This window comes from Rhinatrema bivittatum, chromosome 2, assembly GCF_901001135.1.
Source record: "Rhinatrema bivittatum chromosome 2, aRhiBiv1.1, whole genome shotgun sequence".
Lineage (NCBI taxonomy): Eukaryota > Metazoa > Chordata > Amphibia > Gymnophiona > Rhinatrematidae > Rhinatrema > Rhinatrema bivittatum.
The window spans coordinates 213,785,431-213,803,258 of NC_042616.1; the positions used below are offsets into that span (position 1 = coordinate 213,785,431).

A 17,828-nucleotide genomic window follows, 5' to 3' on the forward strand; every position below is an offset into this window, starting at 1 on the left:
CTTTTATCATGCTCCTTGTCCTAGAATTTGCTCTTGCTTGACAAATAGTTGTTTCTTGTGCATTATTTATATCTCTGAGGTATTTGAATGTATCTGTCATATTCTCCCCCACCCCCCCACAGGGCAGACATATGTAAGTCCTTAAGTATTACTGTTTTGCCACCATGAGGTCGTCAAATATGATCATCCCAAGATCTAGCTCCTGACTGGGGCACATCAGCATCTCCCCCCACCACTGTGTATGGTTTCCTTCAGTTTCTGCACCCCCAAATGCACAAACCTGTACTTTTTCTTTCTGACCTTTGACACATTTCATGTCCACCAAAACATATTTGCTTACTCATTGATAACAACAGTTTACAATAAATGCTTGAAAGAGAGACATTTTCAAAAGCCCTTTCTATGCCTAAACGGACTTTTTGAAAACAGCCTATCCTAGCCGCAGGTAAAGTTACACGAGTAGTGCCACCTTGCGCATATCTTTACCTGCAGCGAGGGGCAGGGGTTCCTGGGGGCTGAGGTTGGGTGAGTGAGAGCGTGAGAGTGAACATGCGAGTATGTGTGTCCTCGACTTGCCCCCTCATGCTACCCCCCCCCCCCCCCGTAGGGTGACTGTAAATCGAAGGTTTCAGGTATGCCCTTCCCATCCAAGTTCCAAATCCTCGACTCTACTAGGCCGAGCTTGCAGCTTCCCCCCCAAGCCATCCATCTACAGAAAGATAAAAATAAAAGGGTCGGTGCTGGCCTACAACTCCCCCCCCCCCCCCGCCCACTCCTAGGTCATGCAAAATCTTTAACAAATGGTAACCTCCAGGGCCTCCTCCAACCCCAAACCCTAATCCCGCCACCCTCCTGTTACCTTCATTCTGTGAGTTCTTCAGCCTGGATAGTGGTAGCAGGCTACCGTGACATGGGCTTGGTGCTTCTGCTGTTGCTAGGGGAACCACACTAGAAGCGAGGACTTCCAGAAAAGTTCTTTTAGCAGCAATAGAAGTGATATTCTAGAAGTGATACACTTCCAGTTTATCTCCCTTAGCAATAGCAGAAATGCTGAGCCCAGGCCTCTGTAGGCTGCTACCGGGATTCGGGTTGAAGAACTTGCAGATGGAAGATCCTGGGAGGGGGAAGGCGGGGGCTCTTAAGGCTACCATTTATTAAAGATTTGGCTTGACCTTGGAGGTATGTGTGTGTGTGTGTGTGTGGGGGGGTGCTTTTATTGTTATCTTTTTGGAAATGGAGGGAGGTTGCGGGGGGAGGCTGCAGGCTCAGCCCAGTAGGGAGCTCAGTTGGAGGAGGGAGGAGGGCAGTGACAGGGCCACTGGGCCTGCAGAATTTTATTTATTTATTTATTTTTTTTGGAGTCCTGCAGCTCGGCACTTAACTGGCTATATTTTTTTTGAATATAGCCAGTTAAGGCTAAAGTTATCTGGGGACATGTTCCCAGATAACTTTAGACTTGCTTTCAGTCACATCTTGAGTTAGCCGGATAAGTTATTCGCCTAACTCAACCTCGCCCCAGAACACCCCCAACATGCTCCTTTCTTATTTGGCTACATGTACTAGGTGATGACATATCCTGTTAATCTTTAGCTAGTTAAGCAAAGGGAATGTTCAAAAGTTGCCATTCAGATGGCTAAATGGCTTTACACACTTGACTACAGGGTGCAGAGCAGCTTAATGATACTGCACATAATAAAATACATGCAAAGCGATACACAGGGAGGCTAACACTGAAATGTTACTTAGCCAGATAGGTTGGACTTATCCAGCTAAGTGGCAGCTGCTGAATATCCGGCTCTGTTCGGTGCTCGCCACTTAGCTGGATAAGTCATTTATCCGGCGAAGAAGATAACCGGACAGCCAATGGGCAGATCAGGGCGGCGCTATTTATCTGGTTAAGTCGAGATGTTAAAAAAAAAAATATAGAGCTAGTTAAGTGCCAACTGCAGGGCTCCAAAAGAGAAAACTAAAAGGCTGCAGGTCTAATGGCCCTACCACTGCCCTCCTCCCTCCTCCCAAATCCGCTCCCTACTGGGCTGAGCCTGCAACCTCCCTCCATGTCCAGAAAGATAAAAATAAAAGTGCCTCCCCCCCCCCCCTACTCCAAGGTCAAGCCACAGTTTTAATACATGGGAGCCTTAAGAGCCCCCACCTTCATCCTCCCACCCCCCCAGTATCTTCAGTCTGCTGGTCCTTCAATCCAGTGAAGTTAATCGGGTAAGTTAGACCTACCCACAGAGCTGGTCTAACTTAGCCGGATTTAACTTATCCGGCTATCTGGGAGAATTATACGTAGGTATTCAGCAGCATAGCCGTGCTGCTGAATATCCCATTTAAGTTAACCCGATAAGTTTTATCCGGTTAACTTAAAATGTTTATTTTTGAATGTGAGGCCCAGGGTATCTTGCCTGGAACGCTACCCATAAGTGGCCAATACCGAGTGCTGTTGTTCGCATCCCTAACCCCATGAGATCAGGCCCGCCTCAGGCTGTATACTCACTTGACTACAGCAGAAGGTGGCTTAGGAAGCCTAAAGTAAAAGGAAAAAAGTGAATTTTAGTAAAATATCTTTGGGTACGAGAGCGTTTCACTCTGCATTATGTCTCCAAAATGGGCATTCGTCGCTTTTGAGCCAACATGTTTCATATGGGTTTGTCTTCCAGCTACACCTGTGAATATAGCACCCATTCACTGTAAATCAGCTTGTTATTGAATGACTATATTTCACTGTCCTGGCAATCTCGTTGTACTTGGCAGCCTATCTCAAGCTTGGCTTCTTTGTATTCCTTGTGAAGTATGGCTTTGGTATTTCTCTTATATATATATATATATATATATATATATATTTATGTGTGTGTGTGTGTGTGTAGAAACCTCCTAGGCTTCCACTATTGTTTGTCCCTAGCTCAGGCCATGGGTTAGGATTTAAGGAGTAAGAGGGGTATACCATCCCTGATAAGCACCTCCATGCTGGTCAGCCAGCCTTTATAAAAAGCAGGCAGAGCGGAAAATCAGTGTTGGAGTGTTCAGTTAAGTTTTGGAGAAATGTGCTGTGAATACTTGAGAACTTTTGAGTTGTGATCACCCTGAGATTGCTATCGATTAGCAAAGGATAGGCAGGGCCTGTGCAAGGGGATTAGGTACCTTCTGCCTTGCGCCGCTCCCCCCTGGTTGCGCCACCCCCCTTCTGCCCCATCCCATCCCCGGTCGCAGCCCCGACTCCTCTCTCCTCTCTCCTCTCGCCGATAACGAAGGCTGAACCGAAAGGTTCGGCCGAATCACATTTCTATTATTTGAAACTTGGACAATTTCTTTTTCAGGTGAATTGGCTCCTTATTCATGGAAAACAGCTGAAGACAAATTGGACAATCCTTAATTCTCCGAATGATATAAGCACCAAACTTGTTGCACAGAATAAAGGACTTTTTGTGAATAGTGACTAATAAACAAGTTGTGATTAGTACTTTGGTCCTATATAATTCTCTTAACCTAAGTCCTTGGAAGAACTATTTAAGAAGGAAACATTCTAGGGATGGAAGGGAATTAAAGCCTCTCTTTTGAATTCTTTCTCTAACTAGATTTTAGTAGAGCCTTGGATACACACCACACCCAGAAAGTCTGATAGATAGAGCCCTGTATATGTTCAAGTATATTAACTGAATCTGTCCACCAACATCACTATTTTCTGTTGTCCTGTGATACAGTTTAAAATACAGGCTATTCAAAGACTGTCAAAGCCATTTTTAATCAACATTTGCAGGGATTTTGTAAAATAAATTATTTTTAATAAATCAGTGGGAAATAATGCTGATTTGGATGAATCCTACAAATATTTAACTCTGCTTTATTTTCCTCTTGATATATTTTACTGTCTGCTCGTTACAGTGCAATTCTTGATTTGTCATCGGGTACAGATGAAAAAGAAGATGTGACCTGGCTTGATTTTACCACAAAACTTACAAATCATCATTCAGACGAACCGAGCTTCTCCTCAGCTGGGTAAGGTCGTAGTACTGTTCAACAGGAATCTGCCTGTAATATGGGAAAAGAAAACACAACAACACATTTTACTTTTTTTTTTTACTGGGAGAGGGATGGGCCATGTTTGCCCTGGCAGTTTCCTACTGTTCCTTTGGGCTTTCCAGCTCAGTCATAGCTAGAGCTGGGATCTGGAGCCAGGAGCCTTCATTTGCAACCACCTGGGGGTTCCTCTCCTTATTTTATATCCCCTCCCAATTCGCATAGTCCAGCCGTTGGAGCCACAGACCTTGGTGGAGGGCCATGCACCAGGCTACCTCCTGGAGCCCTGCAGTCATGGGCCCTGAATCTGGCTCTTTCCTCCCTGTGGTTGTGAATGCTGCCTCCACGGCATCTGACCCTACCTTCTTTTAAAAATTGTGACCCTAGTTGCTCGTTTTACTGAACTTTCAAGATGAAGCTGCATGTTGGCTAACTCTATTGTGGGAAGTGCTTGGGTGCCATCTGGTGGGCTGATTGGTACAGTGCAGTTTAATGTGTACAGGACATTGTCGTTACTATCTGTTCTATAAAGGAACGTGGTTAGCCCACTTGAATGCATAGGTTTAACAGTTAACAAATGAAAGCAAACAAAAAAAAGTATTAATTTAGTTCAATAAAAAAAGGGTAGTGGTAGATATATATTTTTGTGGTTTTATTTGTTAACCTTTATTTCTGTGTATTCTGTAGCAGTATGGGCAGTGCTTTGCCTTTGGTTGTGAACAGAAGGCCGCATTTTGCAAACTTTGCACCATTGTCAAAAATATAGATCAAAAGTTAACAGGAACAAATTCAAAAAGGAAACTGTGTTAGAGACACTAAATTAAGACTGCGGGCAGTGTAATGATGGGAGGCTCCCCAGGGTGTACAATGTAACTGGTTTGCTGCAGCGTAACACTGGAAATCTTCCTGCCAGAGTCTGAAGTTAAGGGCATCAGTCAGGTGACAAGTGGTTGCAATGCCTCTTTATGGTTATTAAATCAGATTTGCTACCCCTAGCAGCACATGTACCTTTTGCTTTGGAAAAAAGGAACCCCTTTCCCCTCTTTTCTGTGGTTCAAGGGTGCAGGGGAAGTCCTCTGCGTTGCTATTCAGCAGGGAGCATGCTGTAACTTGTTTCACAAGGCTAAACCCATTTCAGACTGGCACTACTTCTGCATGCTAGTTGGCTCTGTGAAGAAATCTCTCAGTGTTTCATCCATGACAAGCATAAGCTGGAGATCCTTGATGATGTCTTTAAAGGGTGAAAAAGTGGAGTAGTAAGCACTGACTTGGTGAGTCAGCTTTTTCTGTCTTTATTGAAGCATAAGGGTATGGCCTTGTCAAAGATGTTGTGCTGTTTGCTTTCAGGAGGGTGCTTTGATTTCCATGTGTTGTCCTTTGTTATTTTCTAGTGAGGATATCGGTAATTCTGCTTTTTGAAGAAGTATTTTTTGCAGTAGATGAGATGTATGAGCTTTTCTGCTATTCTGTAATGTTCAGCATTTACAGCAGGGCTTTCCAAACCTCTCCTGGGGGCTCCACAATTGGTTGGTTTTTCAGGATATCCACAATGAGTATGCATGAGGGAAATTTGTGTTATTTGGAGAGTCAGTATATGTAAATTTATCTCATGCATATTCAATGTGGATATCGTGAAAATATGACAGGCTGTGGGTTCCTCAGGTCACGTTGAGAAAACGCTGAGTGCTGTGCCTGCTTCAGAGGAATGACCTTTCCCTACTACATCTGCTGCATACTGACATCTGCTGGTTAAAAAAGGGGATTGCAATTCATCTTTCACCTACCTTTAAAAAATATCTGTATATTTTTTTCTTTCAGTTCTTTCAATTCATTTCATATCCAAACATGAGGTAAGCAAATGTGGGATTTAGGGAGATACTCTCTGCTTCAAAAAAAGTTTCAAGATGATTTAATTATGAATGTGTGTGAAAGATGCATGAATGGACAGTAACCAGGGTTGAAGCCTTGATGATTGGCTCCACTGCTTACAAATTTCAAACTTGTGCTAGTTCAGCATATTTTATATCTGTTACCCATGTGCTCAATATATGCACAGATATTTTTCTTTCAATTCTGAAAATGCAGTAAAGAAGCTATTATCACATGCAACTGAGTTTTAATTAAATGTAAAATATAAGTTCCCCATTAAAAAAAAAAAATCATTTACTTATATTGCCTGCATTGTGCAATACTAATGATGCAGCAAAGGTTCTCCTAGCACATTATGTCATATTATTTATTTATTTATTTAATGCTTTTATATACCGACATTCAGCAATGATATCGCATCGGTTAACAGTAAACAATAAACTACGCTTAAGTTGCGTTTGACAAGAAACAGGAGAACAAATATATGCAGTGCCATGAACAAGGTATATGACATAATGATTAACTATAAAAGGATATGTGAAGGTTCAGGTTAACTATACATGGAAATATAAGGGTACAGGGAAACCTTCAGTTGGGAAGATTAATTAAAGATGGAAATATAATACATGAGGTGGGAGCTATATACACAGCACAAAAATTAGTAACAAGATAGCTTCATGTATACAAAGATTCTTCAGGTATAATAGGGGAAGGTTATCAAATACTTGCAAGGTTGCTTGCATTATACTGAGGAATTTGGGGAAGTTGAACATGAATCAAGGAAATAGGAATTAGGAAATGTATGGGAACATTGAACAATAGGATCTAGGAGATATATGGGAAAATATTTGGTGTCTAAAGCTGCATTTACTGTCATGGGGAAGATTGCATTCAAAGAGACTAAGTCAAAATACTGTGGAGGTATCTGGCTAAATTCTTTGGGATGAGAACTGTTTCCCTCAGAGTATCTTAAAGCATGTTCCATACTGTGCAGACTTTTAGCAAAATTAAAAAGAGGTGTTCCTGGGAAAGCATTTAGTTTAAGGGAATAAATAACACAGATACATTTGCATTTTCAAATCTGCATGCTCTGTTTTACTCCTATTCTGCCACCTGCAGAAATAGCAGGTATGAAAATATGCAGGCACTTTGTACGGGTATACCCTAATGTCAAAAGGTCAATATTTAGCAGGTTTGTTTGGCTACATTTGGGACTGAGCTTGACAACACCAAGCCTTTGAATTGCCCGCTCCTCACACTGCATAAAGTTTTGGCCGGGTAAGTCATTATCCATCTAAAGCTTACCTGGATAGAAAGGAGGCAGCACGGAGGTGTTCTGGGGTGTGGCTTCAACTCAGGTGGGCAATGCCGATATTTAGCACCACCCAGCTAAGTCTGGACATGGTGAAGAGTAGGTCGAAAACTATCTGGGAAAACTCACCCGGATCACTTTACACCTAACCAAATATCTTCAATGGGTCTTGTTTCCTGCTAAATATCTTGGATAAAGTTACTCAGGTAAATTTTGCCTGGGCAGCCTGCTTCTCACCAAAGCAGCAAATATGGACCTAGAAGCAGCTTGGTGAGAATTGTTTCCTGCATGACTGTGATGCCTCAAAGCACAGGATTAGGCATCAGTGAGAGAACCAAGTATCAGGAGTAAGACACACGTAGATCAAGCCCCTGTTGTCATTCTGCAGTGATGGAAGAATACAGGGAGGGGGTCATTTTCAAGCTGCCCGCCTTGGTGCAGAGTCTGGTGGATGCTTTCTGCTCACAGGCATTGCACTTATTTTGGAAGGAAAAGCAAGTGCACCCTTTCCCTTGAAAAATGATCCCAGGAAAACTTTCTCATCCACATTTACACCTACTGGTTTGCGCGGGTGCTTTTTCCGACAAACATTTACACGCGTATTTTAGAAATTTCAGAAGTGAGTAAGTTCAAAGCAAAGTCCTCCTTATAACCCCACCCCTGGGAAAAACCTCTTTTCATTGTGGGTCAAAGCAAGAGCACGGAGGCCCTACGCGCATACATTTACCTGCCCATTTTCTGCTGGTAAAGCGCTGTTTTACTGTCAGAAATAGCTTTGAAAATGACCCTCCTAACGTACACGATCCTTACAAGGAAATTAAGAGTGAAATGGATTAACTTGTATTTTATTTGAGGCAAGTTAATGACTACTTAAAACACACCAGCATTGCCAGCTTGAAAGTCATTTATGTTGAAATGTATGTTGATGCATTCGTGGCGTTATCTTTTAATTTGCCTTCAATTTAATTTTCAAAGGGATTGCATAGACAATTTTTTCTTTTTGGTTTTTTTTTTTCATTCTATTTCATTTCTTTAAAAAAAAAAACAACATGAAATTAAACGAAACAAAAAGCTAAACTAAAAAAAAATGTTAAGTCTGCAGCCAAAAACACCAAAGCACTCTCGGATCATCCTCATTCCTCCTGCCCACCCCCAGATCTTCTTACACTATAGTTGAAAATTCCTTCATGAGGCAAGGGCGCGATTCCCTGGTCACTCCTCTCCTGCTGCTGCTGGAAATGGCACTGGTAAAGTGAGACTGGCACCATTGTTAACTTTTGCCATACAAAATGTCACCAGCCAAGCTGGTCTGCCGGAGCCATTTCCATTAATAGTGGCAGCAGTAACAGGACAGGAGTGACCAAAGATCTTGTCTTCCTCTTGGAGAATTTTTCAACAGAGGAAAGAGGGTCTGAGGGTGGGAAGAAGGAATGGGGGAGAGCCTGGGAGTGATGAGTTTTTTGGGGGTTTTTTTGCAGCAGACTGGCAGTTTTTGTTTTTTTTAACAAAACGAATGAAAAATGAAATTCATTTTTTTCTTTCATTTTTAAAAAAATGAATTGTTATGAAATTTTGTTAAAATTTTCTGTTTCATTTCAAACAAATTTACATCTCTAATGTTCATTCCTTGCTATTCATGACCTGTGCTTTGCCTTGCATTTTATATCATGAAGGGTGCAAGTCACCCAAATTATCTGAGACTTAAAAATGTCTCCAGCGGAGAGATATTTAGTAAGTTTGGCAAATACAAAAAATAGAATCCTATGTTAAAACCTGTCTGGAGGGGTGGTTCTTTTGGTGTGGCATTGTACCTGTGTTGAGCAGGTCGGTGCTTTCATTAGGTGAACTAGGCAGTCATCTAGAATGCCAACCCTTGGAGGAGGCAAAATCACCAGCATGAGCCCCTGCCCAGTGGCAGAGCCCATTCCCCCAGTGGCTGAAGACAGGAGGGGAGAGGCCTGGTGAAGCTACTTGTGGAGCCCATCCTTCCAGCGGCTGAAGAGAGAGGAGAGATTGTGTGTGAATGAATGAAAGTGTGCAAATGAGAGAGAGGGAACATGTTTGTGTGTGTATGTGTTTGAGAAAGGGAGTGTGTGAGTGAGTATGCACATGTGAGAGGCCTGGTGGGGTTCCTGGAATAGTTCATCCCATCTGCAACCAAAGAAGAGAGGAGAGGGGCCTGGCATGAGAGAGCATGAGTGAGAGAGAGAGAAGGAGTATGTGTGAGTGAGGGGTTGTGTGTGTGAGTGTGAGAGAGGCAGCATTTGTGTGAACTTATGTGTATGTGACAGAGGGCATATATGTGTAGGTATGTATATGTGAGTGTGTGCGTGAGAATGAATATGTATGTGTATGTTAGAGAGAGAGAGAGAGAGGAGAAAGTTTGTGGATCCCTCTTTCCCTATTGATCCACAACAATCTCAGGGAGCCAGGAAAACCAAAAGTTCCTAGTATGGAGAACAGGGGATTTTTTTATCCTTAGTTTTTTGAGTTCCTTATTTAAGCATTCTCCAGCTAAGAAAGCTAGATAAACATATTCAGCTAACTTAGCTGGGAAATTCAAAATGTTTTCTGTTGCTGCTCCTAATCTGGGGAATAACTTGCCTGATGAGATTAGTGTACAGTCAGACTTACTTTATTTTAGGAAATTGCTGAAAACACACTTGTTCTCTATGGCATATACCAGATAGCATCTTCTGCTTGAAGTCTTGATTGCTTTTCTATTGCTAATGTTGTACTTGTATGAATTTTTATGTTGTATTTATTTGTTTTATATTGCTGATATTGTTTTGCTTTGTCATGTTTTAACTGTGTATGTGCTGATGTAATCCGCAGAGAATTGTAGATTAGCGGAATATAAATGTATTAAATAAATAAATGACTGCACTTCTTGCCATTGAATTCCAGCTGCCAGACGTTTGACCACTCTTCAAGCTTTCTTAAATCACTTTCCATTCTTTCTTCTACTTCAGACTTGTCCACTCTGTTGCAGATCTTTATATTATCCACAAAAAGACAAACTTTTTCTTCTAACCCCTCCATAATGTTACTCATGAAGACATTGAACAGAACCAGTCCCAAAACTGATATTTGAACACTCCAGTTAACACTGTTCTCTCCTCAGAGTAGGTTACATTTATCAATACACACTGTTTCCTGTCAGTCAACCAATTTGTAATCCACTTCACCACTTTGGCACCCACTTCCAAGCTTCTCATGTTATTCATGAGCTCCTATGTGGGATCAGATAAAAAAGCCTTGCTGAAATCCAAGTAAATCACTTTGAATGCTCTTTGATCAAATTCTCTAACCCAATTAAAAAATTCAATCAGATTCCTCTGACAGGAACTTCCACTGATGATACCATGCTGCCTCAGGTCCAGCAACCTACCTTTCAGCAGAGTCTCCATTAATTTTCCCACCATAGAGATGAGGCTAACTGTCATGTAGTTTCCAGCCTCCTCTTTGCTATCACCTTTGTGAAGTGGGACCACAATTGTTTTTCTTCAATCTTGTGGCACCACTGCCATTTTGAGAGATCTATTGAACAGGTCTTTCAATGGACCCACCAGAACATCTCTGAGTTCTTTTAGTATCATAGGATGTATCTCATCTGGCCCCCTGGCCTTGTCTACTTTCAGTTTTCTTAGCTTTTCCCATACATTCTTTTCTGTAAATGGGGTTGCATCTACCCAACTCCCATCCATTTGTTTGTCAACTAGCATTGGCCCTCCTCAAGGGTCTTCTATAGTGAACACCGAATTGAAGTATTTGTTCAATATTTCTGCAATTTCTTCATCTTTCTCCACACATTGCTCCTTGTCTTCTTTGAATTGTACTATACCACCTCGGGCCTCCCCCCTTTCTCTGATATATTTGAAAAATGTTTTGTCATCTTGCTTTATCTCTTTGGTAATCCTTTCTTCTGCTCAAGCTTTTGCTTTCCTAATTTATTTCTTTGTCTCCCTCAGTTTCACCAGACATTCTTCCCAGTGTTCCTCTTTTTGGGATCCTTTGTACTTCAAGAATGCTATTCTTTTTGCCTTTTTTTCAGCCACTTCCTTTGAAAACCATATTAGTTTCTTACATAAAGATTTGTTGCCTTTGTAATAGTTCCTTTTAATTTGGCCCACTGTTGTTCCACCTCACCCATTCCCTTCTAATCAGGGTAGCTCCTCATTTTAATAAGGTCTGTATTTCTGAAATCAATGTGTTACGTTTCGCAGCTCACAGGAGAACCCCGCGAGCCATGCTACCCACCCCTGACGCTGGGCCTCCGCTCTCCCTGCCACACAGTGGGATACTGACATGATCACTGCCTACCAGCAGCTCTCCTTAGATGCGCGTGCACCCAAAAGCCTACGCCTTCACATCCCCTCATTGCGATCAGCACCTTGCTTCATAGGACTCTTCCTGGTGATATGCCAGCTGGATCCATTATCTATCAGCTGAAATTACCCTCCACCCTAAACGTTCATAATACATTCCATGTTTCCTTGCTCAAACCACTGGTATTCTCTTAGCCTATATGTGCCATCCCAGAAACCAAAGAAATCATCTCCGAAGAAGACACTTTATACGAAGTCCAATAGATCCTGGACTCCCACAGAAGAGACAACCACATGGAATACTTGATTTCTTGGAAATATTATGGCCCGGAAGCATCTATCAACCTACTGGACCCCAACCTTCTAAAGGACTTCCATCAACAGTACCCCTCAAAGCCCAAACCCATGACCTCAAGGAGGGGGCCTAAGAGGGAGTGCTGTTGCATTTCATGGCTCATGGGGTTCTCCTGTGAGCCATGCTACTCACCCCTGACACCGGGCTGCTGCTCTCCCTGCCACGCGGTGGGCCATTGCCATAATCACTGCCTTCTGGTAGCCCTCCTTAGGTGCGTGCCCATGCCCCCAACAACCTTTTATTTAATTGGCCCGCAGCAGAAAAAGGCTGCGGTGTCCAATGATGACATCACCAAGCCTGGGCCTATATAAAGGCTCTCCAGACATCATCTTCTTGCCTCAGCAACAGGTTCAGCTACCCCAGTAGTGCATGTTGGCAGCTTGATCCTGTCTCATCTGCCCAGCTTGATGTTGCTTCATCTGCCTGGCCTGACCCTGCCTCATCTGTCATGCCTCATCTGCTCAGCCTGATCTGCTTTCTGCCCTGATTTCCACACACCTAGTTGCTCGGATTGATACCTGGTTTTGACCCTTGCTTGACCTCCGTTTTTGCTTGTCTGCTGCCTGCCACTGATCCTTGCTTGGACTCTGGTTTTGTCTGTCTGCTGCCCACTTTTGACCCTTGCCTGGCCCTAGACTCTGCTATTTCCCTTACTCCCAGAGACCCTTGCCTAAGTCCTGCTGGCCCAGCATCCAAAGGGGAATGAGATTTGGTATAGGTGAAGCCTCAACGCAGTATCTGCCATGCCAGCCTAAGGGTCCACAGACACAACAACATGACCTTGATCTTCATGTGACTTCTCTATGTCTTAGCCACTATATCAAACCATACCATCTGATGATCACCTGGTGCTCAGATAGGCACCTACCCACATATTAGAGATACTGTCTCCATTTTTGGCATCGGGTCTAGTAGCGCTCCTCCCCTCATAGGTGCCTCTTGAAAAGCACCCACAGTATCCCTATTCTAATCTGCCAGATGTGGATTGGAGTAACCCTGCTGCAGATTCTGCAGCAGGGTTACTCCAATCCACATCTGGCAGATTAGACTCTCCAACAAACAACACTTCTGTCTTTCTTCCCACCTTTTTGATGTGTTCAGCCAAATCTCTGTCCAGTTCTTCTGTCTGATTTGGAGGCCTGTAGATCTCACCAGTATAAATGAAAACACCATCATATTTTTTTAAGGCAGCCCACAGTGCTTCTTCCTTCCCCCACATCCCCTGCATTTCAGTTACTAGGATATTGTTTTTGACATACAGAGCTACTCCTTTTTTGCCCTCTTTATCTTTCCCCTACAGTAGTGGTTCCCAAATCTGCCCTGGAGGATCCCCAGCCGATCAGGTTTTCAGGATATCCTTAATGAATATGCATAAGATAACATTTGCATGCAATGAAAACCTGACCGGCTGGGGCTCCCCCAGGACAGGTTTGAGAACTTCTGCTCTACAGGTTATAGCAGGGATGGCCGTGTTTCATTCAGGAGATTCACTGAACCATATCTCCATGATAGCTACAATATCCAAGTCCGACTCCACCATTAGGTCCTGCAAATCTGGAACTTTGTTACTCAGACTGCGAGCATTTGTGTACAAAGCTTTCTATCTTTATTCCCTTGGCTTGCTGCTCTTCCTAAACACCTTTTCTGTGCCTTTTCCCTCAAACTGGACTAATTCTGTTCTTTTCTCCAACCACTTCCTGCATTTGTATGTGATGGGGGATGACATTTCAATTCCTTTGACTTTCTTCTGCCGCCCCTAGTTTAAATGCTTGATGACATATGTTCTGAATTTCTCACTTAGGATCCTTTTTCCTGACACAGACAGATGCAGGCCATTTTTGCTGTATAGAATTTTATTATAAAATAACGGCAGGATAGGAGACAGCAAGCATCAAGAAGCGCAAAATTCTAGTGAGTGCCACTAATGCTAGAAACACTTTAAAATGTTATTGTGCACGCTGACTTGGTTTTCTGCCTCGGAACAGAGGATTTTAAATTGCAACCAAAAAAATAATCCTTTTCTCGTTTACCCTTTGCCTACACCGTTGTTCTGAGTGGATGATTGAGTAGACCGGGCAGCCTCCTGAAAGGTGGTCTTCCACTGGCTTCCCGGCTTGCTGACACCCTAACATTAGTGACACTCACTAGAAATTTGCGCTTCTTGATGTTTGCTGTCTCCTATCCTGCCGTTATTTTGTGATTAGGTTGAGTTCAGGACTGTTGGGATTGTTTGTTTTTTGGTTATTGTCTTAGAATGTTATTATGCCATGCACCGCTCCAACCCCGAGTGTATCCAAATCCTCCTCCTTTATGCCATGTACTGAAGTTGTCTATTTGACTGAACCTTTCCCTTCTCTTTCCGTGAACAGGTAACACTTCCAAAAAAAAAGGCAATAATCATGTGCCATGTGCTCAAACTACTTCCCCAGATTCTGGAAAATTTTCAATGTAGACAGTGTGAAAATTGTCCCCCCCCCTCCCCCCGCTATAGATCATGTTGTCAGAGGCCAAACTAAACCTTGGAACCTCCAATTTTAAAGCAAAAAAGATCAGGCTTTCTCAGAAATGTGTTTAAAAAAGATTCTTTTTCACAGCACATGTGCAGAAAATTAAGTTTTGTAAGAATTTGCTAATGTCTTTGCATGTCAGAAGTGACATGGATATCTCTAAGACACATTGTTACAGAAGGCATAGCGTCGGTCATTTTTAAAGCCTTTTCTGTGAGTAAAACAGTGCTTTACCCATGGAAATGAGCTTTTACAAGATTGCCTGCCTGATATGCGGGTAAACTTACAGGCCTAAGTCCTGTAGGTGTGTAAGTTTCCCTGCGGTGAGCAGAGGTATTCCTGGGGGTGCGGTGAGAGGGTTTGCTTTTATGCACAGATTTTTACATTTTCAAAAGTATGCACAGCAGTTTCCCCCCAAAAATCTTCTGCACAAATTAGCAGGTGTAATAGTGTAGGGGTAATTGTCAAGAGGGCTTATAATCTAAGTTGTATCTGAGGGCAAAATAATTTGCCCAGGGTCAGAAGGAACATCAGTGAGAGAAGCAGAATTTGAACCCTGCTCTTCCCTGGTTCTCAGCCTTGCTGCTCTAATCATCGAGCTGCTCCTCACACCATCTTTTTGCTCTTGCGCATCTGCATTAGAATCATGTCATTACTCTAATGGAGTTGTAGAATGAATTGATATTATTTAATTGTCAACATCATTTATTTCATTTGAAGAAGCACTGCACATATTTCCACTTCATTGGTGGAATTGCGTCTTTTGCGGTTTGTGCAACAACTCTGAAGCAAACCCTGAGAGTGCACGTGCACGACGGGCCCTTTCCACCTGCTCTGCTGGGCATACTGTCCTCAGGCCCAAGGCCCAGACTTGAAGCTCTGATGTTTTCTGCGATGTACTGGAATGTGCTAATCAGCAGGTTGAATTCTTCCTCTGTTAGAAACATGCGGGGGACCTGCTTCACACATGTCTTGCATAACCGGTCTATTTTCTACAGGTACATTTACTAATGACTTTAAACCTTTCAAGCCATGGGTAAAATCCTGTTCAATCCAAGGCAACCAAAAATTTGCAAACATTTTCTAATGTTGAAGTTATTGAGGTACGCCCATAAAATATTTAGTGAAGATGAGATACTGAGGTCAATATTCAAATTGCATTCAGCGCTATTTAGCCGCATAAGTAAAGCTTATGTGGTTAAGTAACGGCTGCTGAATATGCACCTGTGTTCAACGGCTGCCACTTAGCAGCACAAGTCACTTATGTGGCTAACATTTTAGCTATATAACTTAGCTGTGCCGCTGAATATACCTTATAACTTAGCTGAATAAATTATATCGAGCTAAGTTACTTAAATGGCCAGTTTTGAATATATGTTTGAGTACTCCCAGCTTATCAGGAATATGCAGCAGAGAATAATACACGAGCCTTCTGCACATGCACGCTACTGCTCAAATGTACTGATACAGAAGTGAAAATGCCACTGAACTCATACAGATGAGCAGTGGAGTCAGCCATTACATTTCAATACATTTTTCTGTTCCTTACCAGCCTTCATTTTTGAGTCATCCTCCTTCCCTGAGTAAAACAGAAAAATGAAAAAAAGACATAAGAAATGCACAGTCATTTTACCTTGACCACGGGTCTCCTCCATAGCCATAATGCAGATGCCCCTTCGCCACAAATGGAGGCGGCTCTGCCTTTGGTCTGTGGTTTGCAGGTAGTGAAAGTGGTCCCATCCCACCATATTCTCTTTCCCTTCCCCATGGAAGCTTGGGCTGTGCAGGGGAATTCTGTAAATATTGTTGATATCTGAAAACAAATGCAGCAGTAAATTCCTGCCCAAATTAAGTTTAGTACAACCAGTTGGTCTGAGAGGAGTCCTTTGCTGGAGGTATTTACAGAGAACTTCCAGAATTAGTATTGGTAAGAATATCATTGACCAAATGGTTCCAACTTCTCACCCTTTGGAATGGGACCATAAATTGGGTCTTTAAGGACTTTAGAATGGAACAAGATTTTGAGGTATCTGGCTGCATAGAAGTACTGCTTTTTTTTTTTTACCTTCTCACCAAGCTCTGTTTATTTACAATTTTGGAGAGACGCAGTATGATTTGTACTGTGTAAACAAATCAGTCATTCCCATTGTGTTAGTCTCAAGAATATCAGAAAAGGCACAGTCGATAAAATATAAACTCATTATAAAATTTCACTGAGTATTCGTAAAAATTATTTATAAAGTGCATTTTACATTTTGCGCTGTCCTTCATCCCCATCCAAGCTGGAAGTGGTTTTGGAGGGGAAAGGAGGGGAGCACTGCAAGTTCTCAAGATACAGACTGAAAAAGGGATGTGAGAAGAGGAGGAAAAAAGATTTGTGTGCGCAAGTGAAATCTCCAGCATATCGTGTGTTCACAATGGACTAATCATGCTGCTCAGTTTCTATTTGCTATTTTATAAATATATTGGCAAAAATACCCATTCTTAGTTTGTACAGGTTAGGCTACAGGTGTCCCATCGCAAGATCCCCCATTTTAGGCAAGAACATAAAAAAATGCCATGCTGGGTCAGACCAAAGGTCCGTCAAGCCCAGCGTCCTATCTCCGACAGTGGCCAATCTGGGTCACATGTTCCTGATAGTGTTGTGTTTCGCAGTTGCGGCCATCCGCGACCGCGTCCCCCTACCTGACTGGGCCGGAGGGCTGCTGAGGGCCTCCGCGTGCTGGCACGGGCATCCGCGGGGGTCTCCGGGCTTGGGAGCCGTTCCTGCTCCCTCCTCGCGGTGTCGGGTGGCTTCCCCCGTGGGCCGGGAATCCAAGATGGCCGCGCCCCCTCACTAGAATTAAAGGGACCTAAGCCCTTTAATTACCTACAGCTGCTTCCAATGGCCCAGAGCAGAGGAAATATAAAAGGAGGCTTCCTCTGCTCATTCCTTGACTTGGCAAGGTCTGCTTGCTTCGGTGAGTTCTTCTTCTTTGGATCATTGTTCCTGTCTTGTCTTGGTGTTCTTGGTTCCTGACTTTGGATTGGCTAGCGGTGATTCCTAGTGTGTGACTTCGGACTGGCAAGCGGTGATTCCTGGTGTGTGACTTTGGACTGGCAAGCGGCGATCCCTCGGTGTAAGACCTCGGACTGGTAAGCGACGACCCTCTGGCACTTGACCTCAGACTTCCTCTGGACCATCGTCTCCAAGGGCCCACCTAAGTCCCAGCGGCCCGGGTCCCTATGGACTCCTCCTGGGGGGACCGTGGACTTCCAGTGGTGAAGACACAGTTCCTCTCCTTGACGTCACGACTCTTCGTCTGCCTCCACAGTCGTCTCAGTCTCCAGTGCAGAGGGTCAGCTGGTCGCATCTTCTGTCCTGCCTCGCCACCCAACGGGAGAACCTACGGATCTTCCTCCTAAGGTTTACCATCCTCCCATCAGCCCAAGGATTC

At 43.3% G+C, this 17,828-nt stretch overlaps 1 protein-coding gene across 1 annotated transcript in view; it reads right to left on the bottom strand.

The window, feature by feature from the left end:
• Positions 1-17,828, bottom strand: part of C2H7orf31 (chromosome 2 C7orf31 homolog) — a 64,517-nt gene that overhangs the window by 21,662 nt on the left and 25,027 nt on the right. Inside the window, exons 2-4 of the mRNA XM_029589134.1 lie at positions 16,025-16,204; positions 3,961-4,032; positions 2,501-2,530 (exon numbers count right to left, since the gene is read on the bottom strand). Coding sequence (XP_029444994.1) covers positions 2,501-2,530; positions 3,961-4,032; positions 16,025-16,204 — 282 coding nt within the window. The remainder of the gene's footprint in view (positions 1-2,500; positions 2,531-3,960; positions 4,033-16,024; positions 16,205-17,828) is intronic.